This window comes from Gouania willdenowi, chromosome 17, assembly GCF_900634775.1.
Source record: "Gouania willdenowi chromosome 17, fGouWil2.1, whole genome shotgun sequence".
Classification (NCBI taxonomy): Eukaryota; Metazoa; Chordata; class Actinopteri; order Blenniiformes; family Gobiesocidae; genus Gouania; species Gouania willdenowi.
Genome location: NC_041060.1, coordinates 2,288,320 through 2,305,486, shown reverse-complemented (window position 1 = coordinate 2,305,486; position 17,167 = coordinate 2,288,320). Strand labels below are relative to the sequence as shown.

The 17,167-nt window shown below is 34.1% G+C and overlaps 1 protein-coding gene across 1 annotated transcript; it reads right to left on the bottom strand.

Moving 5' to 3' along the window:
* Positions 1-2,473: 2,473 nt before the first annotated feature.
* On the bottom strand, positions 2,474-13,431 carry cmpk (cytidylate kinase). The gene is made up of 6 exons (XM_028473760.1): positions 13,294-13,431; positions 9,167-9,313; positions 7,105-7,257; positions 6,947-7,023; positions 5,270-5,366; positions 2,474-3,147 (listed from the first exon to the last, which is right to left on the bottom strand). Exons 1-6 carry the CDS (start codon positions 13,429-13,431, stop codon positions 3,106-3,108), a joined length of 654 nt encoding a protein of 217 aa, XP_028329561.1. The 3' UTR covers positions 2,474-3,105.
* Positions 13,432-17,167: the final 3,736 nt, after the last annotated feature.

Below are 17,167 nucleotides of genomic sequence, written 5' to 3'. Positions count from 1 at the left end.
CACATTTCAACACCTTTTCTCCACATTTTTACCACTTTCAAACCATCTTCAGCACTTATAAACCCTTTCCACCACTTTTCCACCTAAAGTCACGTATGTTGACCCATTATTGTCACTTTTAACCTCTTTTCATCATAATACATGCTTATTTTTGCCAATTTAACCACATTCATAATTTCTCATGCCCTTTATTTTCCAGTTTTAATTGTTCCTACTTTTTAAATTACATTACACCAGTTTTCCCACTTTTAAGACATTGACACTGAAATCTTTTTATCACTTTTTCTGTCTGTTTAAAATCCCATTTCACCACATTTTCAGTCAATTTGAACTCATTTTATTTGTGATTTTAACAAGGATTTCCATCTTTAAGATGACTATAACAATAATAAATGTTCCTGGATAACAGTGGATATTATTCAGATGAATAAATAAATGTGGTTATCACAGATTCATAGAACAATGGACCATCATTTTGCTGACTTTATGGATGGACCCCAAAAATCTCTCCCCTTTATTCCCCCTTATAGATGGTCCTGTCTCCACATGACTGTTCATGTCTGTGTTCAACCTCTGGTACCTTTATTTTTTGGGGTCGCGGGCTGAAAAAGGTTGAGAACCCCTGCGTTAAGCATCCTCATGTGTTTCAGTGCCTTACATTCACCGTTCAGTGGGCTACATACTCAATCTGCCATTTCCATGTAACTCTCCTCCCTGCTGTTATTTATATGCATGTTAAGGTACAATTGGTTTACAAGCTGTGGTTCTGCTGTGGGGAGCTGCGGACGCATCAGGCTTAAGCTAAAAAAAAAAAAAAAAAAAAACACTCAGGAACGTCAGTTACATGTACGCAAACAACAATAAAAAGCTTGTTTATGCAGCGTCTGTGTCTGTGCTACTGTCGTCTGTGCAACGCAAATTAAACAAACAAAAACACAACACGACCACAAGTGTACACAAAAATAAGAAATAAACACTCAAAAGGACATCAAATGCACACAAAATGACTCCAAAAATACACAAATGCATGTGTTCACAATTAGAAAAAAAAACCAAAAACTCAAAATAACTCCCAAAATATATGCAACACAAAGAATTATTACTAACACACAAAATGGCAACAAAATACACAAGTTGACAATACAAACACAAATTTCTCCAAAAACTAAAATATACAAAATGATGCCAAATATACACACGACAATAAACAATATGGCAGAATTACAAAATGACAAAGATATACACAAAAACACACATTACACAGAATGAGCAAAAACAATGTACAAAATGATTCTAAAACCACACAAAATGAGCTAAAATATATATATATAACATGAATACCAGTGTACACAGAAAAAGGAGAAAGAAACACAAAATACACCTAAAAACGTATATAGAACACACACAAAACTCCACAGACACAAAATGCCGAACAAATACACAAAAATATACAAAATAACTCCAAAAACCAAAATAAAATAACTAAAAATATACAATATGACGCCAAATACATGCAAAAAGACTCCCAAAACAAATACACAAAATGATTCTAAAACTACACAAAATGGAAAAAAAAAAAAAAAAATCAACAAAATGACAAAATTTACTTCCGAAATACAGAAATACAGATGAGCGTAAAAAAAACACACAAAATAAAACTCAAACACAAAATGAGCAAAAAATTTACGAAATGACAACAAAAATACACAAAACAAACATGAATTAAAAAAAACAGCAACAAACCCTCCAAGAACACACAACACAAAAAATATATACAACACACAAAAATGATTACAAACACAAACAAAATATACAAATTGACAATAAAAACACAAAATTAGTCCAAAAACTAAAATATACAAAAAAAAATATATAAAATGATGCCAAATACACACACAATAAATACACAAAATGACAAAGAAATACACAAAGACTCCCAAAACAAACGTTACACAGAATGAGCAAAAACAATGTACAAACTTTTGTATAAATACACACTAAATGACAAAAACACACACACACACATTGACAAGAAATATACACAGACACCCAAAATAAACTACACAAAATGAGCAAAGAAAATACAAAATGACAAAAAAACGACTGAATGAAAGAGAAAACACTACATAACATTCAAAAACACAAAACGAGGTAAAAATGTACGAAATGACAAAAATATTCAAAATAACTCCTGAAACAAACAAAATAACAAAAAAATAAACCTACAAACCCTCCAAAAACACAAAACGACTCTAAAAAATACATAAAACAACAAAAATACACAAACGACATATTCTTGTTAAATATTTGCAATCCCACCATTAATGAACAAGAACTTTATTTTATTTTATAAGCATAAGTATCGTTTTTACAAAAGAGAATCAATAAGAAAACAAAGCTTTGGTGTTTATTTTACTAATGTGTGAATTAAAGATCAAACATTTATTTATTGGAGTTTCAAAGATGAATCAGGGAGATTTGGATGAATTTATTTGCATTTTAAAGTAGAAACAAACGTGTCAGTGACTCCACGTGAAAACTGATAAATATTACAGATGCTTTAATGCATCATAATAATAATAATAATAATAATAATAATAATATGAGACCAAGTGCTTACAGTTAAAAAAAGAAGACCTTCCTACATATACAGTACTTATTTATTCAACTTTCATTCTTTCCATTCATGTTTACAAAGCCATGACTCAGCACAAATCCCTTTTCCTTACGTTGTGATGATGTCATCAGGTTCATTTGGTTCTGCAGCGGCTAAAGGCTAAAGTGATGACACGCAGAATGAAAAGCTTGGTTTAGTTCAGTGAGTGTTGCTCAGCGTCGCTACCGTCCTGCTAACGCTAATGCTCAACACACAGACACACAGACAGACACACACAGACACACACAGACACAGACAGACACAGACAGACAGACACACACACACACAGACAGACAGACAGGAGCATTTTACAAAACAATGAACAAGTCAAAAAGTCTCCAAATGTAGAAATTCATCAGAATAATCAATAACATTGTTCTAGAGGAACTGCTGGGGATTTAAGAAAAAAAAAGAAAGAAATGTTGGCAGTGAAAAAAAAAAAAAAAAAATCAGCCTTCTTTGTCCAGGATGGATTTGACATCTGCAAACACCTGGAACACACACACACACACACACACATTTATTTGTTTTCTATTATTTTTGTCTACATTTTAACTATAATCTTTTTATGTTTTTTTTAGTGTCTGTTTGTATTCATTGTCTATATTTGTAATTCTCGTTGTGGTCTTGTTTGTTTTGGAGAAAAATTCTGTATTTTTTGTCATGATTTTGGATATTTTTGTATTATTTTTGAGTACCGCAATTTTCTGGCCGATCACCAATTTTTTTAAAAACCTGACCTGCCAATTCCAATTTTTTTTTTTATTTTATAGATCATACACCTTAAATATTCCAATCTTTTATTGTAAAACACTGAACAATACAAGCTTGTTGTTTTAACTGCACATGAGGTACAGTAGTTATAGTTAGTTAGTTAAATATAAATGAAAAGTTACTGTTCAAAATACTAAATTATATCACTTTTTTTACGCTTTAATTTTTCACATTTTAAAAACAAACTAAACGTTTCCATCAGGTTACACTGTAGACCTGTCTAAAGTGCACAGTCAGCATTATTTTGGTTTAACAAATAAAGAAAATCACAGGATTAATAAAAATAATCTACAGGACAAAATAACAGAACATATTAAACTAAAATAAAGTGTCCAGAGTTTCATTGTAGTGGAAAAATCAATTTGAAAAAAAAGTCAATATGCAGCATATTTGTGGATATTTCAATGTAAAAATATTGTTCTAAAAATAATCTACAACAGTTTACAAGATAAAAGCTATGAAAAGTCAAACATTCTAATTAATAAAGTGCATCATGTGTAACATTGTAATAAGTTAACGTGTAATGACAGATTTAACATGACACAGCACTCCACTGGCTGTTTGCTCTGTTAGCTTTAGCATTAGCTTGATTTCTAGCTTCACATGCTCCACACTCAGCGGTGTGGTGGTGTCTTATAGTGAACGACGTAGCGTTTTATTTGCTGCTCCATCAAGACTTATTTCCGCGTTACAGGAATTACAAATTACGATCTTTTTTAGTGTAATACTGCAGACATGCTAAGCTAACCATGTCTCCTTGTTGTTGTTATTCTGAGTAGCAGAGGCATGCAGCACGCACATGCACACATGACCTGGTGGGCGGGGCCTGTCAGTCAGACTTATGCGTAGGTAGAAAAGATCGGCCGATCGCTGATCCACCAAAATCAGGGAAATCGGCAGCGATGGATCGATCGGTGCATCTTAATGTCCACTAGTGTGTTTTGGAGACATTTTGTGTATTTTTTTGTCATTTAATGTGTGTTTGTTGTAATTCTGCATTAATTTTCTATAATTTTTGTAGTCATCTTTTGTGTATTTTTCCCTCATTTTAATTTATCTATTATTTTGTGTATATTTGTAGTTGTCTTTTATGTTTTTCTCTCATTTAGTGTGTGTTTGCAGTCACTGTGTGTATATGTTTGTTATTTTGTTATACAGTATATGTCTGTAATTTTTGTGGTCATCTTGTGCGTTTTGGAGACATGTTGTATATTTTTTAATCATTTTAATTGGTTTTCTATTAGTTTGTGTATATTTGTAGTTGTCTATTACGTTTTTCTCTCATTTGTTGTGTGTTTGTAGTCACTGTGTATATTTTTCTGTTATTTTGTGTGTTTTGGAGACTTTTGTTTATTTTATTTTTGTGTATATGTGTCATCTTGTGTGTTTTTGGGGAAATATTCTGATTTTTTTTGTTTGCCCTGTATTTGTAGTAGTGTGTTTTTGGAGACATCATGTGTATTGTTCTCTTATTTTGTGTGTGTGTTGTAGTCATTCTGCACATGTTTCTGTCATTTTTGTAGTAATCTTGTGTTTTGGAAACATATTTCCCTCATTTTTTATTTCTAATCATCCTGTGTGTTTTTCCCTCATTTAGTGTCTGTAGTTATTGTGTATATTTGTTATACATAAATGGAACAGTAGAAGTGATGTTGTAATATCTGAGTAGAGCTCCCTCTGCAGGATGCACCTTGCCTTGCACCCATGCCTGATTTTATTAAAAAATCATAAATAAATATTTAAACGATTGGTTAAATCTGTAAATTAGCTTGTGTCAGGATAACAAACAGTAGGTAATAAAACTTAATTAACTGACTAATTAAACTTATCTCCACTCACCTCCTCTACACTGCGGGAAGCGTCCACCGTGCGAACCTTTCCTTGTTTCTCGTACAGGTCGATGATTGGTCGTGTGGACTGCTGGTACGTTTGGATTCTGCAATAACAAAAAAGGAAAAACGTCTCTGAATTAAATCGAGGTGAAAATAACAAAAGGGACTGAAACGACGACTCAGGAATCACCAGCGAACGACAGGTTTTCTTATTTTTTATTTAAATTCTGGCTCCAAAATGACACAAAAACGCTTCACACGCATGTTTTAGGACATTTACACGCTATTTTAAATGTGCAGAAAGTGTGAAAAACAACAAATATGTTCAATTCCACCGATAATCCTGTTTAATATCTGTCGCTGCGTGTAACGGATCGGGTAGTGATCATGTTATCCTGTGTTTTTAATGTGTTGGTTCATAATATTATGACTGGATTCAAATGTTAAAAGGAGGGTTGGGATCAATTATACGTGTAATCGTGTAATTGACTACATGAGTTCAGATAATTGAGTTTTTAATTGTAATTGGAATGGAAATTCTATAAAAACTGTCAATTTAATTAAATGTAAACCTGTGGAACCATGCTACAGTTCTATTGCTTACACACATACATAGTTATATAATCAATAACATAAGTTTTCCCACCATCTGTCAATTCTCTTAAGGATCATTTTACCATGAAAAAAATTATATTAGAATAAATCGAGGGCTTTACTGACACAAAATATATTAATACCAATATTGTCATGAATAAATAACCATAACAAAAGAATCAATAGATGAGAAACAAATTAGATGATCAATAATATTTTTACTGTATTTTACAAGAAGAATGTCACATTTTATGTTGTTTTTTTTCTGACTGACGCTCAGTAAATGTGATTAGTTGTATTTGAACTGTAGTAATTAAAAATGTAATTGTAATTGAAGTTTAGTATTTGCGAGTGTAATTGTAAATCACTCGCAATCAGGGGAAAATAATAATTGTAATTGTAAAAAATGCTGGTCACTGTAATCATAAGTGAGTTGTAATTGAACATAAATAACCAGCATTTTTTTTCCCCAATTACAAATAAACTATTACAATCAAGTTCTCAATTACTAAAGTTCAATTACAATTTTACTAACTTAGTTAGTAAAATGATTGTATGCAGGGTTTTTTTTGATGTGTGTATGATGTCATTTCAGCATCTTTACATTTATATTTTAGGTCAATTATTATAAATTCTTATGTTATTAATCCAATAGTTGGAATTTGGCCATAACTATTAACTCTTTGTACAAAACATCAGTTACATTCATACTATTGTTACACTGTAAAATTATATTTTATATTATATTATATGTTTTTCATTTGTAATTAACATTTTAGTTAATTTCCCTGGTAATTACAAGTACAAAGTCAATTATCTTAACTCACAATTTAATTACAATTACAACTACGACAGATTTTTAAAATTACAATAAAAATTGTGCCATAATTGTAGTTAATTATCGATTATGCAATTATAATTATAATTAACTCAAACCCTGACAGCAGCCGACTCTATTAGCCTTGTTTAGCATATTTGCTAAGTTTAATAACCAGTAAAGTGTAAAAAAGTGTAAAATGACAGAAACAGTAAAAACTCAAACTTAATTAGTGTAATTACTGTGAAACAGAAAGTGGGAGGATCTACTCACCTTTTCTCCAAACTTTCCCTGTTGTCGTCCGAGCGTCCGCTGCTCCTCCCTCGTTCCAAACACCTGTTCACACACGTCTGTGGAAAACACGGCTCACGTCCTCAGTTTGATGGTCTAACACCAGCCACCATTAGCACACGCTGTTGTTGTTATTATACCTGATTGTTGCAGTCAAAAAATAGCACAAACTTGACGTCTGCCTTCCCGTCCATGTCCCTGTTCCAGCCCTGCAGGTTGTCCTCGTTACGGGGGAATCCGTCTATGAGGAAGCGGATCTTCTCCTGGTCTTTCTGGATGGTTTCCTCCATGGCCTGGAACAAAAGGAAGAGTCCATGTTAGAGTGAACCAGTAGTGGAAATGTGTATTTAATGTGTTACCAATAAACTAAATATGTGCATCTTTTTATTTAAAAAAAAAAACAAAACAAAAAAAAAAAAAAACACCTTAAAGGGACTTTTTAGAACAATCCTTTACCTTGGGGCATCAACTATGGAGAGTCGCCATTTTGAACAGGATATGGTGCACGTTTGTTGATTCCTGTTAGCTGTTGCTAGGCAACAGTGTTCAGTTGGTCTACAGTTTCTGAATAATGGCGGCGTGTAAAGATAATAGTTCATGGTCATAACAGAAATCTCAGCAGAAACATTTATTTTACGTCTCTAAACCAAATAACGACAATAAGTCAGAGTTATCCAGACGTTGACTCTATGACATCTGTACGAGATACACACTTAAAACATTTCCGTTCAAATTAAATTCTGTGATATGCGAGGGCCGCTTCAAGCCACACTGCTCTGAGAGGGATTTGCGAGCTAAGCTAATGGGCTAAACTAATTGGCTAAGCTAACAGGCTAAGCTAATGGGCACCAAGCCAAAGTTACGTTTAGAATCAGACACTGTCCTGACAGAATTTCCTCACAGAAGATCTCAGCTTGTAAACGTACGTGTTCAGAGCACAACTAGGTTTCTGCTTACAGGGGCGGGTGTCATGACACTAACCGCATCCCCACCAGATCGTTCCCTCTTATTTCCTTGTGGCCAAATGTTGAGCCGTTACCTTTTCTTTTCTGCATTGTCAGCTGCTGCTCATCGGAGCATCATCCCGTCCATGAACAGATGTCCTTTCATCATCGTTGCTCGCCATATTTTTGCACTTCCAACATATAACTACTCAGCCATGTCTCGTTTCTGCTGGTAAAAACAGCTCTGTCCGTTAGGCTAATTCTGCATGCTGAGTCAGCGCAGGGAGGCACACAAGTAAGAGAACAGAATTACTCACGACAAATGTATTTGTCAACAATTGTCGGTTACGCCATCACCGTCTTCTTCAAGCTGTGGATGGAGCTGAACATAGTTTTTTCATGAGGAGTGGCTCATCTACCTTCTATATATCTGTGCTCAGAGCTGTATGCATGTTACGGACGTGATTAGAGGGAAACCTATCATCAAAAACATTTTTTTTTTTTACAAAATACTTTTATGATAAATGAGGAAATAAATAAATGATATACAATAACACTAATGCAGTGACCCATATGCACAAACATGTTTCATAAAATATCAGCCCATGAGCTCAATGAGTCAGCAGCTTTTTTAATGTATGAATACTATTACTGAAGCACATTCTAGTGATGATGTATTCAATCTATTTTGTCTTTGTAAGGAACCTGTTTACACTTCAAATTGGAAATAATTTTATTTATTGTTTTTATTTGTCATAATTTGACCAAAGCCCAATTTGAAAGATTGTAGCAACATAGAGCAAACAACTGTATTATTTGTCATCCGATTAGTCGATTAATCGTTTCAATAATCAATGACAAGTCGACTATTAAAATAGTCGTTAGTTGCAGCTCTACACACAAGAAGCAGGAAGTTGGTGATATTTAACAAACAACCTGGAAGCTGTACTTTTATCAGTGAAGGAAAGGTGACACAACTGCTTAGCGCAGAGAGCTAACAAAACACTACACCTCCCACAATGCACCATGCCGATCAACTTAAGTGTGTCATGTCCTGTCCAAAATGGCGGCTCTCCATAAAAGGTATAAAATCCTTCTAAAAAAATCCTTTTAATGTATTTGTTTTCAAGGTGCACATATTTTGTTCATAGGTGATACATTAAACATATTTTTTGTTATTTACATTTTCACTACAGGTACCCTTTAAGAATTAGGAAGTGCTTCCGTTGACGGGGAAGCTTCCTTCCTGCGTGCGTACCTTCCTGAGTAGACTGATGGTGATCTCCACGGGGACGATCTTTCCATCTTTGATGAAGGTGTCGATGAGCTGCCCACACTCTGAACCTTCTCTGCCTCGTTCTGCTCGCAGTAAATCACCCGCTGACAGATGGGTGTAGTTGAAGCACTGAGACACACAAAAAACAGACAGTTTGAAGTCAAAAGGTTCCTTTCATACACTTTAATTTCCATGTGTGGTTATTTATAAACAAGGAAACTTTACCAACGTAAAAATAGCTTCAACCAATAAACCACAGAATCTCAGTGAGAAGAAGAAGAAGTCTGTCCTTGTGCTTTTAATGAAAGAAACTTTTGTGATTCAACCACTGCACTCACAGTCTGGCAGCTAACGGCTAACAGCTAACAGCCCGTCCTTTTGCACATTTCTATTGTCATATTGTTTATTTTTCTGTCATCTTTTGTGTGTTTATTTTTGTTTTGAGTTTTTGAGAGTGTTTTTAATGTCATTTTGTATATTTTCATTTTCAGCATTTCCTTTTAGTCGGTTATGTGTTTTGTGAGTGATTTTGGGTATTCCTGTTTTCGTTTTGTATATTTTTCAAAAAATTTTTGTATTTTTGTCATTACTTGTTTTTGGAGTCATACTATTGTCTTCTGCTGTCATTTTCTATATTTTTCTCTACTTTTTTGTATTTTTGTTGTTATAACTTGTGTTTATGGAGTAATTTTGTGTATTTTTCTTGTCAGTTTATGTTTGAGTCATTTTTGTGTGTTCCAGTTGTCCTTTTGTATTTTTTTCTATCATATTGTGTATTTTTGAAATAACTTATGTTTCTGGAGTAATTTTGTGTATTTTATTTTGTTGTAATTGTATGCTTTTGGAGTTATTTTTGTGTATTCCTGTTTTTCTATATATTTTTTTGTCATAAAGTGTGCTTCTGTAATTGTTTTCTATATTTTTATACCTTATTTTTTATTTTTGTCATCATAACTTGTGTTTCTGGAGTAATTTGGTGTATTTTTCTTGTCATTTAATGTTTTTGGAGTCATTTTATTGTATTCCTGTTTTCATTACGAATATTTTTCTATAAGTTTTTTTTTGTATTTGTCGTCATAACGTGTGTTTCTGGAGTAATTTTGTGTATTTTTGCTGCCACGTTATGTTCTTGGAGTCAATATTGTGCATTTATGTATTTATATTTATTTCTCTATCATTTCATGTGTTTTTGTCATCATAACTTAATTAAATTGGACTAGGGGCCATCAGGTCACTTCAGTACCAGTCCGTTACCACGGTAACAGGTGAAAACTCAGCACTTTGAGGAGCCTCTAAAAGCAGCCAAAGACGTGTACTTTGGTTCAGTTTGATTTCCATAGAAGGCTTGATGAGATCAGGATAAAAATAGCTCACTTCTGACTTTTTGAAGCACAGCAAACCTAGTTTTTCATTTTTTCTTAAACTGAGAAGCCATGTTGTACGTCATTTTACACTCAAAATATTCTTATCATGTAATCACAGAAAACAAACAGAAAATGCAGAATTCAGGTTCTAAAATGAAAAGTTTTTTTTTTTTTCATTTTTTGAGTCATTTTTGCCACTGTCTGTTTTTGTTGCCATTTTGTAGTGTTTATAGTGTTACTTTATTGTATTTGTCATTATTTTGGCGGGGTTATTGTTGTAAATGTGTGTATTTTTCTGCCATTTTGTTTAATGTTGTTATTTAGTTATGTAGTGTAGTTTCTAGGCAATACAAAAACAGCACAACCTAAATTTGTTAAGGAATTGAAAGATTTCATTCATATTCGAGTAGCTTTTGTCACAACGATCATTTTAGAATGGCTGAAAAGTGAATTTCATTCATTTAACCAATGAAAACATGTATTTTGTTATGTGTACATATTGAAACCTGAGGGAAAATACAACTTTTCTTTAAAAAAGTAGCATTAAATTCAAATGAATCCATTTAAAACACAGAAGACACAGCAGTTTGGCATTTAATCCACTACCCATTCTTTGATCTTTTGAATCAACATGATCGTGCAACGTCCACAAAGGAGTGGTCGAGTCCAGATCTACAAGTGTTTGCACAACTTCACCTCAGAACAAACCCGTTGTTATTATAGAGCACAGTCGGATGTCAGTGTAAATAAGTAAGTAAACTTTATTTATTTAGAGCTTTTCGCAGACAAAAGGTCACAAAGCGCATTTCCTGCTCGGGCAGGTCACAAATATTTGTTAGCACGCCCTCATTATCCGGGTTCATTGATGACGAGCGACAAACACTAAAAAAAGCAAACATTTCTCACAATTTAACTTATCAAAATCATGTATTATAAAGCCTTCTATTTGTCAGACAGGAAATATTATATGTTTTTAAAAAGAGTCATTCTCCCCATATTTAAAATCAGACCCCAATAGGACTTAGAAATATCTCAAGAATATTTTAGGACAATATCACACATTTAGTGAAAAAAATGAGGAATAAATGTCGTGAAAGTGTAGAAAAATTACGAATTTCGCAGATTTTCATGCTATTTTTGGTGTTCAGCAAGTGTAGCAAACGATATGAAAACATTAGCTACTGTAATAACAGTAATTTACTTTAATAACCTATTTTGGATGGGGGGATTTAATAACCAGTAAAGTCATCTGCCTTCAAGAAACTAAGAATATATTTTTTTAACAATTTGAGCCCATTTTTAATTATTTTTACCCCTTTTCTGCACCTACACCAAACTTGTCATATTTTAACCTATTTTCATCATTTCTTTCTTGCCATATTTTGGCTCCTTTTAATGTAATTTGCTACATCACTCCCATTTCTGATACTTTTACATCAAATTTCAATGCCTTTTCTGCATTTTGACCCACTTTCCAGACATTTTCAGCACTTCTAAACCCTTTCCACCACTTTTCCACCTAATTTCACATATTTTGACCAATTATTGTCACTTTCAATGTTTTTTCACCATATTTCATGCTTATTTTTGCCAATTTAACCACATTCTCAATTTGTCATGCCCATTATATGCCCGTTTAAACTAATTGTTTCTACTTTTTTCTGCCACTTTCAAGCCATAATTGACATTTTGAACCAATTTCTGTGGTTTTTAAAACCTCATTTCACCACATTTTCTGGTCATTTTTAACTTATTTTATTTCTGAATAAAACAAGGATTTACATTTTATTTAAGATGCTTATATACTATAAACCAAATAATAATAAACTTCCTGGATATCAGTGAATATTCTTCAGAACCCTAACCCTAACGAATTGTTCCACTATTGATACTTTCAACCTTTTTTTTTTTTTAACCACTTTTTCTGTCTGATTTTGGCCACTCTAACTTTAAACTTAGCCAAGTTCCTTTTTTCCACCATTTTTGGTCACTTTTAACCATTTTTATTCTGATTAAAACAAGGATTTACATCTTAAAGATGACTATAATAATAATAATAATAATAATAATAATAATAAACATTCCAGGATAACAGTGGATATTATTCAGATGAATAAATAAATGTGGTTATCACAGATTCATAGAACAATAGACCATCATTTTGATGACTTTATGGATGGACCCCAATAAGCTCTCCCCTGTATTCCTCCTTATAGATGGTCCTGTCTCCACCTTTATTTTGAAGGGTCCAGGCCTGAAAATGTTTAGAATCATTGCTCTAAAAGAATGGGCAAACTCTGAAACAGAAAATCTGAGTTCCTTTTAAGATGTCATGTTGTAACTTTTTTAAAACTTATTATAAAGCGGTCCTTTGAGTCATAACCGAGGGGCTCCCCGGGTCCACTCACCTTAGTTTGAGAAACTTGAAGTGAATTAATTGCCAGGATAGAAAATAACTAAACTATATATATAATTTAAATTTTTTAAAAAACAATCCGTGTATGTTATCCTTTATCTTTATCCAAATATTTGTAAAGCCCTCGGTCCTTTAACATAACACAGTTGTATTGGTGCTACCAAGCTAGCCGGTATGCTAACGCTCAGGTTCATGACTAGAGGGCGTCTGGACCGGAAACTCATTCAGACTTTTCTCTGTTTGAAATATGCCGTTAAAATGCTATGCTAACACTGACATTAGTCAGCACTTTTCATTGTATTTTTCTATCTTTCTTCGCTCTCTCCTACCTCCACAATTCTGGAGCACTGCGTCCCTTTGCCGGCTCCAGGCCCGCCCAACACGAACACAACCTGCGGCTTCATCATCCGCGACACCCGGTGGAGGAAGCTCTGAATCGGAGCTGTAGAGAACAACCGGCCGAGCATAAACCAGTATGACCAGCTGTAGAGGAGGAGATCAGTGCCCGGAAGATGACAGACAGAGAGAGGCTCGATGCGTGTCACTATCTGCCAATGACTCAAAGCCACACGAATACAGGGTTGCCAGATCTGACCGACGACTTCCCGCTCGACAAATATTTTCCTCTCTAAAAACGCATTGCAAGACTCCAAAAATACACAAAATAACTACAAAAAACCTAAAAAAATACACATGATGACAACAGAAGAAGAAGAAGAAAAAAAAAATAATCCAAAAGAAAAAACAACCCACAAAATGCCAACTAAATTGCACAAAATGACTTCAAAAACACACACAATGAAAGAAACTACATAATGGACTGAACACACAAAAGGTATAACATATATAAAAATGTTCTTTAAAAAAAAAAAAAAAACCACACACACACAAAACGGCAACAAAAATAAATACATTAGATCAAAGACACAAAACAAGATAATAAAAAAATACCCTCAAAGACACTTGAAATTGGGAAAATACAAACAAATGGCAACACAATATTTACAATAACAAAAAACACACTAAATAACAACATTAAACAAAATGGCAGAATAATACACGAAATGACAACAATAACCCCAAAAAAACATTAAAAACAAATATAAAAAACAATTCCATAAAGTCAACAAAATCAGAACAAAAACACAGAACGGCAACAAAATCACTAAAAATACACTAAACAACAACAACAACGACAACAATACACAAAATGGCAGAAAAAACAAAATGACAGCAGTAACACAGAGAATGAAATACAAATGCAAAAATAACACCAAAAACACAAAACCATTGTTATTTCTTGTATTAATGTTCTGATTGGTCATTATTCTATTCCATGCCCTCAGGTCGAATTATCACAATTTTGTTGCCCTCGCTGATGTAAAAGTTTCCCATTTTCTGCTGTAAATCTACTTCCTGTGAATAAAACCCACAACTACACTGAATAAATAAGATAAAAGTATACCCTGTAGCTGTTGACTAAGTAGAACTAATGATATAGACATAAGTTGTTTTTTTTTAATTTGGCTATATATTAGCAACTATATGGTTTATTTTTGGGGGGTATTTTCTAAAAACATGCCAAATGTCGTGAAAAATAACCAAACTTTATCAACAAGCCCAGTGTATTTTATTCCAGCCGTAACCTAAATTTCAGTCAGACCTGGCAACACCGCACTACTTCCGGTTTTGCTCACGTTGCCAGATATAGCTGATGATTGCTGGAAAACCTTTCTAATCAATCAGAGTTCTTCTCCTTTTCTCAAACACCATTTCATCTCAAGCATTAATGCACAAGTATTTGATTAATTGTGGTTATTTTTTAGGGTGTTCTAATGATTTATTTTATATTTTTATTTTATTTTATTGTTCTATGAACCTGTGATAACCACATTTATTTATTTATCTGAGTAAAGTCCACTGTTAACCAGGAAGTTAAATATTGACAGTGCCATAGTATATCATCTTAAAGATGTAAATCCTTGTTTGAAATCGAAAATAAAATGGGTTAAAAGTGACCAAAACTGGTGGAAAAGGTGGTAAAATGAGATTTTAAAAACCAGAAATTGGTTAAAAGTTGAAAATTAGAGTGGCCAAAAACGGACAGAAAAAGTGGTAAAAAGGGTTCAAAGTGTCAGTACTGGAACAATTAGTTTAAACATGCAATGGTAAAAATAAATAAATATATAAATATATATATATTCTTAGTTTCTTGAAGGCATCTGGTGGCCCCCTCCCAGTGTCTCGCGACCACAAAAAGAGTCCTGACCATAAGGTTGAGAACCCCTGGTATAACCCATATACTTGCATTGTGTTTCTTGTGCATATTGTCCAATTTTGCGCTTTATGAATAAAGTTTAAGTTAATGTTAATCAATGTAATGTAAATCAGTTTTTTTCACACTTGGGGTTGGGACCCCAATGTGGGGTCGCCTGGAGTTTAAATGGGGGCTCCTGAAATTACTTGATTAAAGAAAAATTACTGACTATAAATACACTTTTCAAATGTTTTAGTTATTAATCTTTTTTAAATCAAAACATCTTATTTTATACTTCTAAATATAGTCATTACTACTACTGCTAATCCATCCATCCATGTTCTGACCCGCTTGTTCCTGTTTTCAGGGTTGTGGGGGTCTACTGGTGCCTATCTCCAGCCCTCAATGGGCGTTAGGCGGGGGTACACCCTGGACAGGGCGCCAGTCCAACGCAGGGGAACACACAGATACACACACAACCACTCACACTCACTCCTACGGACAATTTAGAGACTCCAACCAACTTAACAGTCATGTTTTTGGATTAATAATATTAAAATACAAAAAATTTGAAAATAATCTGAGCTAGGCACAACTTGTCACTAATCCTGGCAACTGTATATTGTAATACAGTTTAACAAACATGATCAAAAAGTAAATCTAGAAAAAATGTGTCTTCAGGCTCGTCAAAAATTCATGATATGAAAATGTGGTCACAATCCAAAAAAGATTGGGAACCATTGACCTAAACACACTAAATAACAACAATATTAAACAAAATGGCAGAAAAATACATGAAATCACAACAAAAACGCAAAAAAAAAAAATTAAAGACAAATACAAAAAATAATTCCATAAAAACAACAAAATTAGAACAAAAACACACAAAGAGACAAAAATTACTCAAAAAAAACACAAAATGCCAACGAAATTATACAAAATGACTTCAGAAACATACAACACAACAAAAACACACAACATGAAAGAAAATACTGTACAAAAAATGTCTATGAATTCCAAAAAATACTTCAAAAACACATAAAATGGCAACAAAAATACACATGACATAAAATACAAAAAATGGCAACAAAAAACATACATAACAAAAAAAAACAACATTAAACATTCAAAATGGCAGAAAAATAGATAAAATGACAAAATTAACACAAAAAAAAAAACAAGATAACATTTAAAAAAAAATCTTTCCACTAATCCTGGCAACTCTTACAGTATTTTTAATACGGTATAACAAACATAATCAAAAAGTAATTCTAGGAAAATTGTCTTTAGGGTCGCCAGAAATTCTTGATATGAAAATGTGGGCACAATCCAAAAAAATGTTGGGAACCGCTGACGTAAAAGTCCGTTTGAATTTTTTCTTAAATTTTCTCTGAATTTCAAATCCCAGTTTAACGGGAACTCTTCCAACCTGGCATCTCTGTGACGTCACCCACTGTAGCCCCGCCCACGTGTCGCTCTTGTTCTCTTTATTCAATGCAGAGGTCGGGTGACGCCCCTCCCCACCCTCCCTCCCCTCCCAGCATCAGCACCTCCTAGGGATGCATCGCTCGCCGCTCGGTGATGCTCCACCAGCCCGGGGAGACCGACGATGAGACGGCGGGTCGTAGCGTCGCAGCCCCCGGTGTGCCTGTGGAACCCCGGTCATGAGGAGAGAAGGGACCCAGACTCAGAGCAGCAGCATCGGGTCTCCTCTATGAGCACCAGTCCTCCTCCTGTTGTTGATGTTTTGACCCGTTTGTTCCCCATCGTGGGGGTCTCAGTGATGGAGGAGATCCAGCTTTGATCCGGTACGTGAGGCGAGACAATAGGTATCGTACCGAGCCTCTCCTCTGACGCACCTGTCGCTACCTGACATGACAGCGCAGAGCCTCCGGGAGCCGAGCAGCAGGACCAGGACCAGGGACCCGACGGGGAGCACAGGAGCC